The sequence below is a fragment of the Choristoneura fumiferana genome, chromosome 18, assembly GCF_025370935.1.
Source record: "Choristoneura fumiferana chromosome 18, NRCan_CFum_1, whole genome shotgun sequence".
Lineage (NCBI taxonomy): Eukaryota > Metazoa > Arthropoda > Insecta > Lepidoptera > Tortricidae > Choristoneura > Choristoneura fumiferana.
Window position 1 is genome coordinate 13,218,883 of NC_133489.1, and position 18,711 is coordinate 13,237,593.

The 18,711-nt window shown below is 36.3% G+C and overlaps 1 protein-coding gene across 3 annotated transcripts in view; it reads right to left on the reverse strand.

Annotated features, from left to right (window-relative positions):
* Positions 1-33: 33 nt before the first annotated feature.
* Positions 34-18,711, reverse strand: part of LOC141438090 (long-chain-fatty-acid--CoA ligase ACSBG2-like) — a 32,999-nt gene continuing 14,321 nt past the window's right edge. For all 3 annotated transcript variants that reach the window (XM_074101756.1, XM_074101757.1, XM_074101758.1), the window contains exons 7-15: positions 15,186-15,335; positions 13,773-13,882; positions 11,650-11,790; positions 8,181-8,399; positions 6,358-6,592; positions 2,297-2,437; positions 1,361-1,486; positions 872-992; positions 34-608 (exon numbers count right to left, since the gene is read on the reverse strand). In XM_074101756.1, the coding sequence (XP_073957857.1) occupies positions 532-608; positions 872-992; positions 1,361-1,486; positions 2,297-2,437; positions 6,358-6,592; positions 8,181-8,399; positions 11,650-11,790; positions 13,773-13,882; positions 15,186-15,335 (1,320 nt within the window). In that variant the 3' untranslated portion in view covers positions 34-531. The remainder of the gene's footprint in view (positions 609-871; positions 993-1,360; positions 1,487-2,296; positions 2,438-6,357; positions 6,593-8,180; positions 8,400-11,649; positions 11,791-13,772; positions 13,883-15,185; positions 15,336-18,711) is intronic.

The window sequence follows — 18,711 nt, forward strand, 5'->3', positions numbered from 1 at the left end:
CTGGGTGTTTTAATGAAACAACAACCTTTTCGAACTAGTATATATTTATAGTAACAAAAATATACATTTTATTTACGTAAAATTTGTAACATCACAATGATTCCAGTCGTCCCACTATTCCCTATTTGAGCAATAAACCTATCAATAATTTAATAATCAACGACGTTACCTGTCTATGTTAGTTGTCAGTGTTCTTAATCTAGTTTAATCCTTATATATATTTCCATTTGACATCATCACTCTTTAGGGACCTACTACACAGCGACGCGATGCAGTCGCGATCCCATTCTTAATACAGTGGCAGGCAGTTGCCAAGCACCAGGATACAAGGTGCTTGTTTATTTCGTTGCAAATAGTTGCAAAATGTAAAGGTCCCTGCTCACTTTTCCCTATTTCTGAGATAAGATCATAGCACCATTCCTTGTGAACTTATAAACTATTGACTAAATATATATATATATATTCACTGTATTTATCTCCTGAACAAAGCCCTGCTCCGGTGTATATTTCTTTCATAAATATGTTTTACTCTCAGACCTTGTAAAAACCGTCCATGATATCATTATATTTCTCGTAAACCACGCTCCTCTTGATCTTAAGTGTGGGCCCTAAAAAAGTAAATAAGTTTCATTAACATTAATTATAATTTAAATTAACATCTATACAGGACCCAGATGTTTAGACGACTTTGAAACTCACCACTTTACACTTTTTAATTCATTTTTATTTGATAAAAATTTTGCGTAGTCGAGAAATAAAAAGTGAATAGTACCAAAGTACTTAAATGTGAACAAATGCCAAGTTCAAAGTGTAGATTTGTAAAGTAAAACTAAAATTACGGGCCAGTTGTTTTTCTGAGACTAATACGTACCTAATTCTCCTGTGTTTACTGAGAAGTCCGCTGGTAGAATTGCAAACTTCTGGATTTTTTGAGCGTTTGATATCGCGTGCTTGTTGGCGCGCATTATACCGGCCTCAATAGCTTTATGTACCTGTAAATAAGCCAAACAACATTAACCAACTTGATTACTAACAATATAAGGCAGTCATATTGGTAAACCTTAAGGGTGGACTTCTACTTAGATGCAAATGTCAAGCCAGCAGTGGCCAATGTTCAAGTGCAGTGGGCAAGAATATGAAAAATCAATTAGATATGAACGTCGCAATGGTGCCACGATTTGCGCTAAAGTGATGACACGCTTGTACGATCGTTTTTCATGATCACAAACGGTCGGTCAGTGTGGTCGTTTGTACTATATACATTTTTTTTGTACTTATCTCTCAATTGTTTTTGATTAAACAAATATATATCTAAAGTATAATATAAATGATTTGTTCAAGTAAAGGAAATTATACTTACAACGGGGTCCTTAGTTTTGGAAATCTCGCTGAGAGTAGTGGCTTTGCTGCCGAGGCTCTCCACCCACTTTTGTGTCTCGGTGTCCAAAATGTCTAAAGGATCACCAGTGTCGCCGTCAATTTTACACTAAAATAAAAAATGCTTTTTCAGTTTACGTGCTGATAAGTTTGTATTTATGCAGATGTACGCTGTATAAAATGGATTATTATTAGGCAAAATAAATTCTTCGTCTAAGATCGAATCAATCAGGCGATGACAGCCACGAAAACTAATTAAATAGTAAAATTGTGCGTATTATGCACTTGTTCTACAACAGTAGTTCCCAAACTTATTTTTCTCGTGGACCACTTTCAAAATTTTACTGGTTTCGGTGGACCCCCTGCTGCTACATTTCTACCACATTCTTAAAGTCGCCAAAAAATAAAAATTGTGTCGCTTCTGAGTTCTGTCCAGTCGCTTGCCTTATTAAAATACTATCTGCTTAGTTAGGTACTTAAAACAATGTAGGTAGGCCCTTATAAAAACTATGCTTACATTTTGGCTCTTTACTATCAAAAGCAGATAAATTTTCGTGGACCCCCATTAACATCTTATGGACCCCCATTTTTTGTTCACGCCTACGTAGACCCCCAGCAAGTCTCCCGTGGACCCCTGGGGGTCCACCTGGACCACTTTGGGAATCACTGTTCTACAATATACTATTAGCAATGAACACCTTCTCTGTCCGGGCGGGTGCCCCCAATGATCATGGGTCATGAAGCTTTTTTTTTCACAAGCCCATGCTTCCACCAAGGACCATATATATGGGACCTTGCTTCCACTATGGGTTCACAACTTCAAACTGTCCCGAAAGTAGAAGTAAACTTGACGTCTGACTTTGTCATATCATTTTGTATGAGGATAGTGAACGTGTTAAGGCATCCTGTCAAGGCTTACCTTAAGCGTGAGCAGTATCGAGAGGAACTTCCGCCTGTCGCCGATAAGCACAGCGTACCCGACATGCGGCAGCTCTGTCTGCACGGTTTGCTCGATCAGCACGGGGGCCACATTCTCGCCGCCTGCTGTGATCAGTATCTCCTGAAAACAAAGGAAAGAAACATTCAGTTTTTGAACGCCAACGACGCTTAAAGTTGTTATGCCTACTATGCTGCAGCCCTATATAATTAGTTGTCAAACCGACGTGGTGTGTGTTCTAAGTTCGAATTCGCTTTTGGAAATCCAATGACAATGACATGGCCGTGTATGCTACAGTGGCGTTCAAAGGGTTAGTAATGGGGATTTATTTATTAGTTTAACATAAGGACGGGAATATACAGCTACATTTGTGCGCAATTAGCTTGCAAGCTTATTACTGTAAATTATTATCATGTTCCAGCTACCTGCACAAAAAAGTGCTTATTATAGGCAGGCTTAACCTCTAGCGCGTCCCTAATCTTACTAAGGCACTTGTCTTACCGCCGACGATGAGCGAGAAGCGAGTAGAGCGAGTAGCTAGAAGCGAGTGGGTGAGCAGCGAGAAGCGAGTGTAGTTTTGTCGGTCGGCTGTAAGCGAGTGTTCGAGTGCGACGGGCGATTACTCGCTCCACTCGACTCGCTCGTGCGGGGGGCCGCCAAGCTGGCATGGAGTTTTATAGCTCTTGTCGCTGCGACAAAAGATGTAAGAGAGAGTTCTCGCCGACAGTGTGAACAGCCAGCGATCAACTATTAATATATGTGTATCTTTTACTCACACAGGATCTTATATCTTTTGTTCGTTTCTTGAGCCAGAAAATAGTCGATAGCCAATCGTTTCCTCGCTGGCGGTGAGACAAGTGCCTTAATGACGATTATTGAATTTTGTTTGAGGACGGAACATTGTTTAAGGAAAAATTGGATTATTTTTCTAGCCTCGCTCAGCATTCGTTTCCTATTCGATTTTTCCCTATACACCGCTACATCGCACAAACCAAATAAAAATAAAAGTAACAGTGTGTACGGCACTGAATGCCTTAATTATGCTATGTCTTCCAATCGGTAAGTTCAATGCCACTTATCGATAAATAATTCACTGTCTCCATCGTCTTTAAATTTTTGGAACTTTTAATTCGCTTTGAAACCAAAGCAATACCTACTAAATTTATGTAAAAGCGTATTTATTTAACTTCAAATAATTATGTTCCTTCTAATCAAGGACGTCTTTAAATAAGAAAGAGTTAACTTTTATCACCAATTTTTTTCAATCTTTTTTCTATTTATCTAATTCAACTGGAAGAGATTCCTTTAAGGGAAGTGGGAGGTTCGCCTTTGAGCATGTTTCTATTATTATCTGTTAATTTTTATTTACAACTAGAGGTTAACGCGCACGCGTAAACTATTCGATCTGGTAGTTACAATTGAATTTCCGGGATTTTACAAAAATCCCTTGGGTATCCCCAAAATTTATACCTATCATGGTCTTCATTGAGATTGTGTTAAGAGCAACGGTCCAAAATTTCAACTCTTAAACGCAGCGGTTGAAATTTCAAGATTTTATCCCTATCCCGTGGGAATATCGGGATAAAAGTTAGAATCAGGTTTCCACGTGATAGGCTTAGCCAAGCGTGGAACCAACGGAAACCCTTCTTGTAATTTGTTTTTGCTTTTAATAAACCATTGTTTTTTTTTAAGTAGTCTATGTGTTATTTCATAGGTCCAGCTACCTCCATACCAAATTTCATGACGCGTAAGCCCAGCGGTTGTAATTTCGAGATTTCATGGGCGTACCCGGGGGGCGCATTGAAGTTATATGTTCTGCAATATATTATGCCTCGTTTACATTTTTGATTAGTGATTAGGGCCAGTTCATGTATTTTGTGTACCTACATAAAATATTTAAGTCGGTGTGTATTTTTTAGCTAAATTATTCCATTGGGTTGTAACCTGTAATGATAATTGTAAGTTTGGAAAATTAAAATAAATGAATAAATAAAATTTTTACTCGCACTCGCAGAAAATGTATGAACTTGCTCCGTATGACAAAACAATCGCGGGTGATCTGACCTAAAAATCTGACTTGCACCCCCATAGGCCAGAAGCTGGCGTACCCAGCTTCTAAAATAAATGAATAAATAAAATTTTTACTCGCACTCGCAGAAAATGTATGAACTTGCTCCGTATGACAAAACAATCGCGGGTGATCTGACCTAAAAATCTGACTTGCACCCCATAGGCCAGAAGCTGGCGTACCCAGCTTCTAAAATAAATGAATAAATAAAATTTTTACTCGCACTCGCAGAAAATGTATGAACTTGCTCCGTATGACAAAACAATCGCGGGTGATCTGACCTAAAAATCTGACTTGCACCCCCATAGGCCAGAAGCTGGCGTACCCAGCTTCTAATAAATGAATAAATAAAATTTTTACTCGCACTCGCAGAAAATGTATGAACTTGCTCCGTATGACAAAACAATCGCGGGTGTTCTGACCTAAAAATCTGACTTGCACCCCCATAGGCCAGAAGCTGGGTACGCCCATGCGAGATTTTATCCCCATCTCGTGGAATAACGGCATAAAAAGTATCCTATGTTTTCATTCAGATTATAAACTAACTTTTTGCCAAATTTAATCCAAATCCGTCCAGACGTTTCAGCGTGAAGGAGTCAGTAACAAACATACTCACTCACTCGCAAACTTTCGCATTTATAATATTAGTAGGGTAGCAGGATTAGTAGGATAGGATTGTTATAGCGATACGATAATCACGGTTCATGAGATCCAGCCTGGTGACAGATAGACGGACAGTGGAGTCCTAGTAATAGGGTCCGGAACCCTAAAAAGGTCCCTCATCAAGGACACTTCACACACATTTTTCAGCTCCATTAACCCAAAAACTACATCCGACCCGGGGCGCGTCGACGTAAGTGCATTTTTTGGTTAGAGTGATATTTTAAATTCGTATTATATTTTGAATGGAACGTCCGATTTGAATAATTCAAAAATTAATCTACAGGTATTGAAGCAGTCTTGAATATGAAATGATTTATTTAGATAAGGATTAATACAAGGTATGAATAAAATGGTCTGATTTTAGTAAAAACAGTAGTTATAGTGACATTACTACAATAGTTGGACATATGCAATCGCGAAGTTTTTTGTAGATATTGATGTATTCTTTAATATTGTAGAACATGCATGCGATGAAAGATATATAATGACTATTTTTTTGCACCTTGGGTTACATTATTGAAGATTTAGTACGGATCCCTATTTTTATTAAATTATAATCCTATGTCACTTGCAGATAGTGTAGCTTCCCAACGGTAAAATTTTTTTTTAATCGGTCCAGTAGTTTCGGAGCCTATTCAATGCAAACAAACAAACAATCAAATATTTCCTCATTCTAATATTAGTATACCTAGATAGAGAATTTATATATACATACATACAATTTTATCATCATCATTGTTGTCAAACATCGCCACTTAAAATAGTGATTTGTTAAATCATTAAGTCCTTAGTTATCATGCATGACACTTATTTTTAACTTCGTTAATTGCTACATCCACTTGAATTTAAAATCAAGATTCTAATCTGGCTTGACGTTGCTACCGTATCACTTGCACGTAAGCCTTCAGAATTTATTAAAACTTAGATACTATATATACCTTCTCCAATGCACCACATATCTCAGCTTGTTTGTTTCTTATTTAGTCACTTAAGCAGTGACACTAGAGCGACATCTATGCTGTAGCCCTCATCGAGAAACTTTCAGCACTCCATTGGAACTAACCGCTCACCCGGACAAGAGATGTCGTTATTAAGCAAAAGTAACAATTGGAGTTGAAATAAAAAATAGACTACAACTACACGACTCCAAAAACCTATCTTGATATCTACAATGGTAATAGTAATTTTTAGGATTTCCCAAGAGAGTTTTTGCTAAATCTCGGAATTTAAATCAACTAGTAGACCTAATGGTTTACGCCAGCGAAGCCACATATATATACTAGCCTCTCACAAGTCTAGCACTATAACTGACCTTGATCCTTCCAGTAATGTACAGGAAGTTGTGACCGTCAACTCGGCCGACGTCGCCGGAGTGTAGCCATCCCTCGCTGTCGACCGCAGCTTTAGTCTTTTCCTCATCATCAAGGTATCCCATAAAAATGTGTCGTCCCTTTATCAGGATCTCTCCAGGACCGTTTTGGCTCACCGACCCTAAGAACTTAGTCTCTGTACCGTCTAGAATTTCACCCACGGACGTCAAGTTGAATCTGTAATAAATAAATGGTATACTCTTATTGGGATATGGTAAGTTTTCGAGGCTTTCAAAATGTTCGATTTATTTTATGTAATACTATCTACTTAGGTTATGTTTATTTGCAGCTTAATTTCCTTCTTAAAGGCGATAAAGCTTAGTTGCATTGATTAAAAGAGATAGCGGATTCCCACACATGATCAGTATGACTGATTGCCGTAAGATAAATGAAAATTGGTAACTGTAGGAGATACCGCTGGCATTCCCTAACACTAGAATGTAACTTTGATGACAGTATACATGATTGCTCCCGATAGATGGTGCTATGCTATGTAAATGTATTTTTAAGCTCTGAAATAAATCCAAATGATTGAAGAAGTTGTTTATTTTGAACTAAGTTTAAAGTCAAAGTACCTAAGCTCTTACCTAGTTACAGGTACCTATTAGCAAACAACATAGTGTGATACGGTAGGATTTAGAATGTAGGTATTATCAATTTAGTAAACTGCAGGATACGAAATTGCGTAGCTACTTAGATAGTGGCTGTCGTTAAGCAGGTTTTTTTTATCTTTTCATGCTCTCTGTTTTAGGTTCGTCATATGCGACAATTATTATGTTTAACCCTTTTCCAGGCATTGTTTTTAAATTAATCCCTCATAGGTAAACAACATAAAACTTTGATTCATTTTGTAGTAGCTTACCTAAATAAGCGGGGTCTGGTAAAGGGTTAACTTGCGAAAACTTATGGAAAATTTGCAATCTTTGCGTAGAGCATCCCTGATCGACACTTGAGTGACGCTTTATTTATGTTCGTTGTGTAACTAACTTTGAGTATTTATCTAGTTAAATACTCAAAGGTAACTAATTATACTTATTATTATTTAATGCCAATAAATTCTTACATCATCATCTCAGCCTATATACGTCCCACTGCTGGGCACAGGCCTCCTCTCAGAACAAGAGGGCTTGGGCCATAGTTCCCACGCGGGCCCAGTGCGGATTGGGAACTTCACACGCACCATTGAATTGCTTTGCAGGTTTGTGCAGGTTTCCTCACGATGTTTTCCTTCACCGCAAAGCTCGTGGTAAATATCAAATGTAATTCCGCACATGAATTTCGAAAAACTCAGAGGTGCGAGCCGGGGTTTGAACCCACGACCCTCTGCTTGAGAGGCGATAGGTCAAACCACTAGGCCACCACGGCGACAATTCTTACAACAATTTGAATATTTCTGATAGTTGTTCACACCGATCAAAAGTAGCTGAACACTAGCACTTTGTCGCAGTAAACAACAATATTGGGAGACAGTTTGACATGTTTCGAATTACTGAATGTGACAGGGCACTTAGTGTTCAGTTTTTTTGAGCTCAACGGTATTCTAAAATCAATTAAATCGATACCGCCCATAGTGCGTTCTCACAGTAAACGCCATTATTTATTTCCTTGCCCGAGAATGCAATGTCATGCTTGATAACGCTTAATGTAAAAGATTCTACGATGGGCCATGATTCAACAGAGTCGCTATTACACAAATGCTAAATAAAACTTTTTCGTATTGAAACTTAAACGTGATTTAATGCTATGTTAATTAAATTATACTTACTTAGGGTCGATGCTAAGAGAATGCGCACCGGCCGCTTCGCTCATGCCAAACGCCTCCATGATAGGTATATCCAGGGAAAGGAAGAACCTCTTAATGTCAGCCGAGAGCGGTGCTGCGGCTGTGACAAAAGTGTTGCAACGGTCCAGGCCTAGGTTCTCACGAACTTTGCTAAATACCAGCGAACGGGCCATCTTGTAACTGCACGTCATACCGTCACGCCTATAAGAACGTACATAAGTTATTTGTTTAATTATTTGGCATTCAATACCTACATATTTTGGTGTCATTCATGAATGCTATAGGAACCTGTCTTATTATTGTAAATGTACGCTTGCGCAGTATGTTGATAGTTTATTTAATGATATTTATCGTAGGTAAAATAATGGCAAAAAACACGCCTTAATTATCACAAGTAGGTATTTTCTTATCGAAACTCGTATCAGGATGTATTAACAAAGTTGAATGGATTTGTGTCACTAGGATATAGTAACATATAGCGCGGTTTCGGTTTTCGTTTCGTTTTCATATTATGTATTGTACAGTCAAGTGTAAAAATATGAACTTATTCAACGTTCTAAAATATGTAGGTACCACAGACTCTTATTCCGACGTAATAAAGCCGTGGTAATATAATATTTTTGAGTGGTTTGAATAGATACATATTTTTGCACTTTACTGTACGTTTCTAGGGTTCCGTAACCAAAATGGCAAACACGGAACCCTTATAGTTTCGCCATGTCTGTGTGTATGTCTTTCTGTCTGTCCGTCCGCGGCTTTACTCAGGGACTATCAATGCTAGAAAGCTGTAATTTTGGACGCATACATGTGTAAACTATGCCGACAAAATGATACAGCAAAAAATAAAAAAAAATTTTTTTAGTGTATCTCGCATAGACGTAAAGTTGGGGGTGATTTTTTTTGCTTATCCAACCCTATAGTGTGGGGTGTCTTTGGATAGGTAGGTACGTATACAGAAAGAATTTCAGACTGCGGCATTTTTTACTGAGAGCTATAAACGATTTTCATATTTAGGTAAAAATACCTAACTTCTCGTATAAAATTGTTGGATTATTGTGTAAAGCTATGTATTTGAACATATAAAAGCATATTAAAACATAAAAATCAGCAGAGCAATTTTTCAGTAGAAGTTACAGTGCAAAATGTTAAAAGTTAAATTTGCGGTATCTCTGAAGCCGAAAAACAATTGGATTCTTTTACATACATATTCTAAGTAGTACATAGGTACGTATACAGAAAGAATTTCAGACTGAGGGATTTTTCACAGAGAGCTAAAAACGATTTTCATATTTAGGTAAAAATACCTAACTTCTCGTAAAAAAAGTTTTTGGATTATTGTATAATTATATACAATAGGCGGGAGAATTTTTCGTAAATCTCCATACAACAAATCTTCTCGTTGACTAGAGTATAGGTAGGTTTAGCTGACATCTGACTTTTTGATGGTAGGTAAAGGAATAATTACTTACTTAGATGTCCGTAGATTGTACGAAACAATAGCTAACTTTTCTAGTTTTAGAGGGAAAAAATATGACATCCAAATCAAAGGCGTTACTGGTTAACATTAATTTGTTTGCAAAAACGATGAGCTATTTATATATGAGAAACTTTGTCCAAACTGTGTATAAATACTTAAATTAATCTTAACCGCGGAATAGAAAAAACAAAAGCTAATAGGTACCAAATGTCTACGCGTCGTACTCGTTGCAGTCTTATTGTGACTTGTCTTGTATCACGCGTACCTAATTAAATAAAATACAATCCACGCCTTAAAAATTGTTTTCACTTCTCATGCTCGTAAAGTTCTTGTTTATGCTAGATCTAGGCAACATAAAATGACTTTTTATGCTCTAGTGCATAAAGTAAAATCTTCGTCTAGGACCATGGTAATCAGATGTCAACAGCCACAAACATAAAAGTAAGTAACTAAAAATCCATCAAAACAATAAAAATAAATCAAAGAAACTAAAAAAATATAATTTTATAATAATGCATGAAAAATAAAAGATGTATAGAAAGTGAACAATTGTTTCCATTGTTTATATTTCATTTCCTCGTAATCTAAGTGAAAAGCAGAGTGTCCAACTCGAGCATTAAACCCATTTTCCCCTCGACGTACCGGCTCGTATGGCTATATGAACGGCTTGGGGAAAATGGCTCGTTTTATGCTCTCGTTGTACAATCTACTATATTATGATTTGCGAAAAGGACAGTAGCCAGATACACATGTATTAAATTTAGGTGTTTCCTTCCATCAAATGCAGAAGTTTTAAACATGTGTCAATTCAGCAAAAAAATACGGTCAACCCTGTGCGCATAGAAGCCTTGTTAGGTACAGCGATAAGTATACTGATTATTTGATATATATTGTCATTTCCTATCTTAATGTAAATGTTACCACCACCAACATAACAAAAAGGACTTCACAGAGTGTAACAATTCGACATTGTGAACTTTTGGCGACACAACAGTGCTATTGGTAACCGTTATTTCGAATTTTGGTATCTCCCTTGTTTTTTCTTTTCCGTTAACAAATGATAAATATAAAATAGGTATGCATGCATATGGTGCATGCAGGATGTTATAAGTTTGATGCTGATAGTGTTAACAAAACACACCATTCAATAAAGTAAGTATATAACAGTATCTAATCTACGGGGCATTCTTTGACCTTACCAATACTGTAACATTTCGAGAGTCGTGAACTCTATAGGAAGGCCCCTCATACCAGCTGATAAAGCCCTGACATGAAATTTTACTTTTATAAACAAAAGGTCATCAAAATCCAGAACCAACTGCGCTGAAATGAAACCCCCCGCCGCCTGGTTACCAAACATAATTTATCGGTATTAATGTTTTTAGGCGTAAACTGCAATAATCCCAGGAATATGATATAATTATGTGTAGGTAAATGTTATAATCCCAACAGATAAAAACTTGAATATTTTGCGATGCAGAAGATAGTGTTGCGGTTAAATGATAAGACCGATAAGGTCGAAGTCCGGGCGGCGCTACATCGGTACACAACCCCGCATGTCACATTTAGTCTCCATTTTGTCCTCCTTTGAGAGCACCATAGACGTATATGCTTGCCATCAATATAACATCAATATTGGCTTATTTATATATTACTAATACTTACAACAACAAAAATCAACCAAAGCGGATAGTGAGTCCTTCAAACAAGCGGAAGCATTTGACTGTTTTTTTTGCAGATATATTTTTAGTTTATTTAGTTTTACTTTTTTTATGCACAATGCTCTAATGCCCTTGTTATTTAGTGTGTTTTCCACACGGTATATTAAACAATTGCGCCTTTGGCACCAACTGTGCAGTTATAAATAACAGACAAATCTGCGCAAGCATAGATACCGTAGGTACCTACCGAATTTAGCAAAATAAAAAAGTACATAAATTAAATACTATGTAGTGTATGAGTTTATAAACTCACCCTTCAATCCTGTTTAAATGGTGTTTGAGTCCTTTGTCTTTGGCCCACGTGGCGATGGACCGCTTCAGGCCTCCGCTCTGAGCACCAACTGCCATTATTTTCTCATACATTTTCTCCCATACCCGAGGCACTGCCAGAAGCCTGTCGATGCACATTTTCTTTTAAAATTAACATTAGTAATAAGTAAGAACATGTTCAGGGTCACTTGATTGGAATTTCAAGTAGATTAGATTAGATTTTTTAGCAAAATATGGCTCTGTCCATTGGAGGACAATTTTGCCAGTGTCTATAGTAGGTTTTGCCGTTGTACGGTAAAAAACTCTAGAAAACGAAATATGAGAGGTAATGGTGGATGAACGATCGAATTTCAAGCAGTTTCACGAGAATATTGGTGTGACTTTTGTGACTGATCGAAAATTACCATATAAAAGAAAATGTTAACAAAAAAGTAAAACCGACTCCAAAAAAATAACAAAACATGGAACCGACTACAAAACCCTTGAAAATATTTTTCTAGGTACCTACTCGCTCGAAGTCGGTGACTCAGCACGAGCCAGCAGGAGTGGAACAATAGTCTTCTACCTCACCTACATACTATGGGTTTCAATTCATCCTGCTGGGTCGTGCTGAGTCACCGACTTCGAGCGAGTAGATACCTAGAAAAATATATTCAAGGGTTTTGTAGTCTGTTCCATTTTTTTTATATTTTTTTGGAGTTGGTCTTAATTTTTTGTTAAAAAACTTCTTTGTCTCACTTTTTACTGATTCGTAGCCTAAGTACATCTCACAACGATTCCATTAAGCCCAAACACGGCTTAGTTACGTTGTTTTATAATAGAATTCCGTTGCCTACCTTCCGGCTTCAGCATCAGATTCGAACTGATTCGACAGAATCATTAACTTAAAGCTTCTTCGTAGTCGCTTATCTAGGTATATTAATCATGATCTTTTATAGACGAGCGAGCATTACTTAGCCTTGACGAGTTCCATTGATCATTACGGTCTTCTTCATCAGGTCCAGTTTACAAAATGATACTTTCTGAATTTAAATGCTTATCTTAATGCTGAAAATGCCACAATCGCCATAGGTGTGCCTATAAAATTTGAGGTTTGGCCTCGATTTCCCTAGGATCCCATCATCAGATCTTGACTTGGTGACAATGGTACCACTTCAGAAGAGTACTCTTTCGAATAAAAAAATAATTTTGAAAATCGGTCCACAATTGACTGGGTAATCGGTGACACATAAAAAAAACATTGGAACATTGAACCTCCTCCTTTTTTGAAGTCGGTTAAAAACTGTTAATCAAAATGACAAATATTGCAAGGCTACGGGACCACCAAGAAATTAATTTCGAGATAGTAATTCAATAATACGAATACTTAAATAAAAACAGGTGGCCAGACTGACATTAATCATGTGTTAATCGTCATTATTCCACTCAAGACGAAAAAAATACACTTTATCCGGTTTCAAAGTACACATAAAGAAATAAAAAATAACTCGTACATCTTGATAAATATCAAGTACCTACTAGTAAATAAAGTCGAGTGCCAAGAGTTGAGTAAAAAAACAATCATTTTAATTGGAACTAAAAGTTATACTCGTATATACCTATTACGGTTAGTATTTCCGTACGTATATAAACGTAAAAAGGTTTATATTTAATTTAATTCTCAACACCGATAGTGAAACAAATGTTTGATATAATTCGTGAGAAATCTGTCCGTTAGTCTATTGTATACGGAGATCGGACAGATTTGCTTTATATAAAAAATATTTAAACTACCTACTTAGATAAATTATTGTCAAGTAAGCCAAGTTTGTTCTTCAGTATGCATTAGCATTAGGGTTTTTGCGATTTAAATATTTATCTTAATAAATAGTTATCTTCTAGCTCGTATGACAAAAATATAGAGATAATTAGTAGTGCATTCAGTGATAAATTCTATAAATTTATCTATTGATATTGAGGGCATTTCTCACTTGTGCGAAATACAACAATACCTACACTAAGTTCATACAATGTTAATTAATTTGTACTGTTCTACAGCAAATTATGAAAACGACAAGGGGGTTGCATCACTTACATCCTCCTTGCCTTGCACACAATATAACTGACCTGGTGGGTCGCACTTCCTTTAGTGTCTCAATCAGACTGCCCTTCAGTGCATCAGGTTGCGCAAAGTACACCGTTACTCCGTTCATCAGGGTCACGTAAATATCCACCACCTATCCATGACAAACCATAATATTATTTTTTAGCATTAAACAAGAGTCAAAGTCAAAATACCACAAACAGGGCTTATCACGCTAACACACACGAGTAATATTTACCTCGACGTTTCGAACACATTACAGTGACCGTGGTGTACTCGTGACCACTAGTAGAGGTAAAATATTACTCGTGTGTGTTAGCGTGATAAGTCCCGTTTGTGGTATTTTAACTATGAGTGTCAATCAAAAAGTTTAAAACGTTAAGCAGTCAAGTTCAAAAATATGTAGATAGTTAATCGAACCACTGAAAATATGTTATTTTACTGCCTTATTACATACATCAGAATAAAATCCTGTGGATACATTTTTTCGAATCGTTGGATAAGTTCATGTTTATTTTTATACTCGACTGTACAAACGGTTGGCTTAGCTATAATAAATATTTTTTTGTTGCTTTGGATATAATAATTATACCCATAGTGGGCCTTACTAACAAATAGGGGCAGATTAAAGTTTGTGTAGCCCTCTCACACGCGGTTTATTTACTTAGGTACGAGAGGGACGCCAATGACATAACATTTTTCGCACTAGCCCCGTAAGTAGATGCTGTTTTTAAGTAGGCAGGTATTGATTTTTATTCTTGTAAATATTTCCTAATAAGCTATATTTTGTTGTACCTTATGTTTTAAAGTAAAGATAATGTTTTGTTTACTAAAACAATTAAACTGAGTATTTTCAAAGTGACTGAAGGTAGTTGTAACATCTCTATATTAGGTATACAATAACATTTTTCACTTTGACATTTGACACTAAACAATAAAGTTCCATATTAATGGATATGAAAACGTCACTCATTTAATACAACCATTGATTGACAGTTCGGGTGCCATCGTATTCCGATTGAGATCCGAGTTTTTCCGATGGGAAATCATTTTGGACTATATAGGTAGAGTCATTCACGATGACGCGTGCCGTGATTCTTAATACAATGTCATTAATGTAATGTGTGTAATATCAGTGTGTGTAATGTAGTGTAATGTCGCGATTTTGTCAAAATTAGCCATTAATGACATTGTAATAAGAACCACGGCACGCGTCATCGTGAATGGCTCTACCTATACATCTGTACGTGACGTAAGCACGCAAAAACAGCAGACGTTATTCGACGTTGATGATAGGAAGTAACGATCGCTTATTTTCTCAACCTCGTATCTAGCCACATTAAATTGCTTTAGAATCATCTTTATGTTAAGTAGAATAGACTGCTGATTTGTTGTATACAATTCGGGTAGAGAAAGTGTATGGAGGGTATCGTTACCTGAGCAGCGACGTGGCTGAGCGGTAAGAATGTGATGAGAGAATCTGTTGTTGGCTGAATTTCCCCTAAACGCTGTGTGATCGAGAACGCGTCCCATGTCAAGTTGTCGTGGGACAACATCACCGCTTTCGGAGGTCCAAGAGTGCCAGACTGAAATCAAAGAATAACGTTATAAATTGTAATAATAGTTGTAGGTATGTAATTTTTGTAAGCCACATAATATTAAAACAAAATCGTGTAGGTAGATCACCCTCAACATATTTCAAAGTCAGAAGAAGAAGACCCCTGATAAGAGCATTCAGGGTAAAATGAAAGGAATGGGGATCAGAGAAGGGCATCTTTGAGTGTCACTCAAAAACTTGGTTATGAAAATGCGAATTAATATAACAATAGGATTTTATTTTGTGAATCATACAACATAATGACCTGACGACACGATGATGCCCTTGCTCCTTGAACCACGTCTCGAAATTAATACACAATATCAACAGTCCGTGATAACGGTTTACCTTGATGCGTAACATACTTAGGTACTACTCCAACAACTTATTTCGGTAAATATGTACCAAATTGATAGTTCATTTTTACCCGACTGCCCGAATGAGGGTTACGTTTTTCGAGCGTATCATACGCTGCGTATGTATGTATGTATGTCCATTTCTTTGGTCCTCGCTGCAGCCTAAACGGCTGGACGGATTTCAACATATGAGGTATCATTGGATAAGTCATAATTGTTGGAGTGACATAGGGTAAATATATAATATTTCAATATGGCGTCTGCGAAAAAAATATGGCGGAGGAATGAAAAAAAATATTTTGTATTGTAACAATAGTTATAAGTATCAAATATATTTAGGTTGTAATACTTTTAATCAACCATTTTCTCAAAAATATCAAAAAAGTATAAAATAAAACATTAAATTTAAATACTTACACGCTCGAAAAACATAACCCTCCTTTGGGCAGTCGGTTAAAAAATCAAAAAACCCGACTGCTTTAATAGAAGAAAATAAGTGTAGAGGTCAAGTACTCGTAGCTAAATGTAAAGTTCACCAGTCGGGACCCAGCTTCGCAGTGTCTTTTCGTCCCAATTACCGCAGTGTTTGAAGTCAAAAGTCTTTGCTGCCAGTGATGAAATACGGATCTGAGACATGGGCGCCAACGATGGGCCTCATGCGGAAGCTTAAAATCACTCAGAGGGCTAATGGAGAGGGCTATGCTCGGGGTTTCTCTGCAATGCGGGATAGAATCAGAATTGATGATCCCATCAAAACATAAATGTGAAATGATAGCCAAGTTCAATATAAGTAATGATATATGCCTTGATTGTTGACTTTAACGACAAAAGTAGTGAGATCTAATGGGTGCCAAGTGCCAAGGTGCCAAGTTCAATGGTCAGTCTTGAAATTCATTTAAAACAATATAAAACATTTTATAACAACTTAAAATATCATTTCTTCTTGTAACTTAGTGTAATATATTGAAGTCTTAGGTCTGACTTGACTAGTTCTCATATACAAATTATTAAAAATATTTCAATGTTTTTCTTGGTAATAAAACTTATTACTTATGTCCAAATTATGTATACTTACTTAAAAATAAGTTGCCTTATAGTACACTAAGACTGCTTTATATGGCAATGGCCGATTCTATAATAAGTTATGGTCTATCTAGTTATGGTAGGACACTTGAATAACATATAGATTACGAAAACGGTTACTAATAAAATTTTATAACAAAAATTGAACCGACTACAAAAAACCATGAAAATATTTTCTACCAGTCTGAAGTCGGTCGGTGCCTCAGCACGAGCTAGCAGGAGTGGACCTATAGTCATCTATCTCCCCTACGCACTATATATTGGGCTTCAATCACTCCTGCTGGCTCGTGCTGAGGCACCGACCGACTTCAGACTGGTAGAAAATTATTTTCATGGTTTTTGTAGTCGGTTCAATTTTTTGTTATCATTTTTTTTCACGCTTTTTAGTATAAATAATCTAAGATACAATAGTTTAATATAATCTGCTCGTCACATTTTACGAGAGATTGCTTTTTCTGATGCAGAGACGTTCATTATTGAGGAGTCCTGGTGGGTCACCACTCGTTTTTACCATATGCATTACGAGGAGCAAAAATTGCTTAGCAACTGTGTTAAAGTAACTAAAATTCAACCCGTGAAATACTTGTTATTGAGTAGTAACTCCGATGGTCAACTGTGGTTTTCACCATCAGTTCCACTTCACCAAATGATCATTTTCATTCAAGGGCATTTACGGAATCTATCATATCTCCCAACAGTCATAATGCCTTCAGCTAGCAATGACTACGGTAGGAGTGTGGACACGCGCTTTGACTAGACTTCCATATGATTCAATGCAAAATAAAACTGGAAAACAATAGGTAAATATTTATAAAAAATTGCCGATAAACAGCCTTTCCGACTATCTTAGTAGGTACTATACCAGGGTGGTGAACCTTTAAGTCATAAATTTTGATTTATAATTAAGATTTTAATTACATTCAATAAAAATCTTTAAATATTAAGATTAGAGTCCAAGCGGAAGATTTTTTGTTATTATTGAAATAAACAGAATAAAATTTAATAAAAAAAAAGAATGGTTACCTACATTACATGCCTTCATAATTCTTTGAAAGTAAAATTCATAGATCCTTCTCGTAGTTATCTATTTTATTTAGAAATTAATTAGTAATTGATAAAAACACGATGGGCTTATTTAGATCGTAATCGAACGCATTTTGTGTAAATCGAAATGATTTCGCGTTCATTCTACGAACTAGTGCGAAAGCAGATATAAGTACGATATATTTTTTATTCATGACAATCATGAATCATAGGTAATTCATTCAAATTCGGGCTAGATACATAATATGTATCTATTGATAAAACTAAAGTTGCTAAGCAAAGTAAAGAAAAAGTCATCTCTTAATTATTTATGATAAGTTAATTTATGGTAAGTTATTTATCATCAAGTGCCAAGGGCCAAGTGCGTGTCGGGTCACGCGCAGTGCAGGGTTTTGTACTCAGATGCGGTAGATATTCAATATTAAATTTTGATCGACTACCTATTACTGGTGAGCTTAACAATTCTACTTAGCCGTGATAGATTTCCTTTTTAATTAATTAATATAGGTGGTACAAATTTTTCAGATTTTTCCTGCCGGCGGTTTGGATCACAGAATAAAGAGACTAGGTTTGGATTGTAGAGGGGACTTGACTCTAACAAAATATTGGCACTTTAAAGCTTACTATTTACAAACGGAGATCTTTCCAAAATTGTACACTCATTTTTTTTATCGTGTGCATTATGTCCATTAAACTCTATCTGTTATATATTACTTATTTAAGAAAGGGAACTATAATACGAGTATATCTGTCACCTAATTTTAGATATGTCACTAATCGGCAATACCCTAATTATAATATCTGTCCCTAAGAAATATATTAGTTATCTATCATTATATTAATCAAAACTATCTCTAAGTATGAGTTATCAGAATAATGTAT